The 1,975-nt window shown below is 45.4% G+C and overlaps 1 protein-coding gene across 1 annotated transcript in view; it reads left to right on the forward strand.

Annotated features, from left to right (window-relative positions):
* Window positions 1-1,975, forward strand: part of MTMR12 (myotubularin related protein 12) — a 49,645-nt gene that overhangs the window by 25,162 nt on the left and 22,508 nt on the right. Inside the window, exon 8 of the mRNA XM_045285118.1 lies at window positions 171-246. Within this exon, the coding sequence (XP_045141053.1) occupies window positions 171-246 (76 nt within the window). The remainder of the gene's footprint in view (window positions 1-170; window positions 247-1,975) is intronic.

Here is a 1,975-nt window from a genome sequence, read left to right on the forward strand (position 1 = left end):
TGGCCAGAGTGCTTTACTGCAAGCGTAGCTAGAGAGTCCTCAGAGCAGGCCCGTCTTCCTGAGCCATCCAGTGCCTTTCAGAACAGCGGCTCCTTGTGCTGTCGGAGGGGAGCGTTGATACTTAGTGCATTAACTAGGATGAAAATACTGATGTCGTTGCTTTCTTCTAGGTTGCCAGAATATTTCGTTGTTCCCATCGCTCTTCCTGAAGAGGATATTTCACACTTTCAGGGTCACGGCATACCAGTAAGTGCTTACGGAAGCCCCACGAGGCCTGAGTTGGCCCATCCTGACAAAACTATCGTGCCTCCAGCTCTTTGGCTCTGGTATTAAAGAGCTTATCTCAGTCTGAAAACAGTCCTGGAATATCCTTGGGAATCCCCAGAGATGGTGCTAAAGTCTCTAAAACAGGAGGCTCCCCAGACAGATAGAAAGTTTTCACAAATGCACTTGAGCTTTTTTCCCCTTTAATTAATCATTATATTGGGGACTCTTACAAATCTTAAGAGAATACATCATTCAATTGTATTGAGCACACCTATACAGATGTTGTCATCAACATTTCCAAAACATTTTCTTTCTACTCGAGCCCTTGGTATCAGCTCCTCTTTTTTCCCTTCCCTCCCCCTGCACTTGAGCTTTTAACACAGACATCTTTAAAGGGCTTTGGGAGGATTACAGATCTGCCTAGTGCTGAAAGACCAATTTAACAGCTAGATGTTTTGAAGCTGTGCTGGCTCCTCTCAGGGCTGGCGGGTTGAAGCGGCCTTCTGGCTGCACTATTGATCTCTGTGGGGGGCGTGGTTGCGTTTTCTTCCAGAGAACACGGAGTGCTCGCTTCCTTTCTACAGAAGAGAATGGATGGGAGCCACTTTTCATGTGTCACCGATCAAAGAAAACCAGGCTCTGGCAGCTGACTCCGGGTTTTCACTGGAGGCTGGGAGTTGGCAGGCCTGCAGGGAATTGAGTAGGAATGAGAATTACAAATGAGGCTGTGCTGTACCGGGCTGGTTCTCCGGAAAGGTCGCTCCCGTGTGGGGGGAAGAGGAGTGTTTAAGCAGCAGCGACACATGGGTGGGGGGCAGGCAAAGATCCAGGGTGCCCCTTGCAGTGGACTGGAGAGCCGCTGCCTGATCTGGGGGAGCAGTCCCTCTTCAGGGCCAGCTGGTGTGTGCCACGTGGGAATATGGACCTGGCACTGCCAGATGATCTGTGGTTTTCTTTCTCTTTTTTTTAAGAAACCAGAAATAAGAATTATGATGAGCTTTTCTGGTTTCTGAAAGTGTATGTAACTGACTTCATGGTTTGAAAAAGCACATCTTTGGGAGACTCGACTCGTATTCCACTAGTGTGCAGCCTCTGATCAGAGCAGTGGTTCTCAAACTTGTTGGTTTGGGCTCTCTTAACATTCTTTAAAAAGTGTCAAGGTTCTCAATGAGCTCGTGTTTATCTGGGTTGTATCTATTGATGTTTGCCCTATTAAAAATTAAAACTGAAAAAAAATTAAAACATTTATTCCCTAAATATTAAAACTTGTTACATGTTAACATAAACAATGTGTTTCTATAGGGAAAAACACATATCATCTCCACCCCCAAAATAGCAGCCTTCTAGAAGACAGGAGAGAGCTGACTTTGCATCTGCTTCTTGCATTCGGTGCGTCAGGTTTAGCTGAAGTACATGATGAAATCCAACCTCACACCAACCTGGAAAGGGAGGAGGAGTAGCCGATAAGTAAGTGTGACTATTACTGTCTTTGATGGGAGCCCAAAATGGGTAAGAGGCAGTGTTACAAAAGTTGCACTAAGGAGTCTACAAACACATCAGTGACCTCTTCATTTTCTACAATATCAAAATCCACTGGCCTGTCTTGCACTTGAATGTGCATGTGAAAGTTGAACATTGCATGAGGAAGACCAAAGAAAAATCTATGCATTTGAATTATGGCGCTAGTGATGAATATTGAAAGTACCGT

This window comes from Echinops telfairi, unplaced genomic scaffold, assembly GCF_000313985.2.
Source record: "Echinops telfairi isolate 266 unplaced genomic scaffold, ASM31398v2 ScPeMD7_7469;HRSCAF=8507_1, whole genome shotgun sequence".
Lineage (NCBI taxonomy): Eukaryota > Metazoa > Chordata > Mammalia > Afrosoricida > Tenrecidae > Echinops > Echinops telfairi.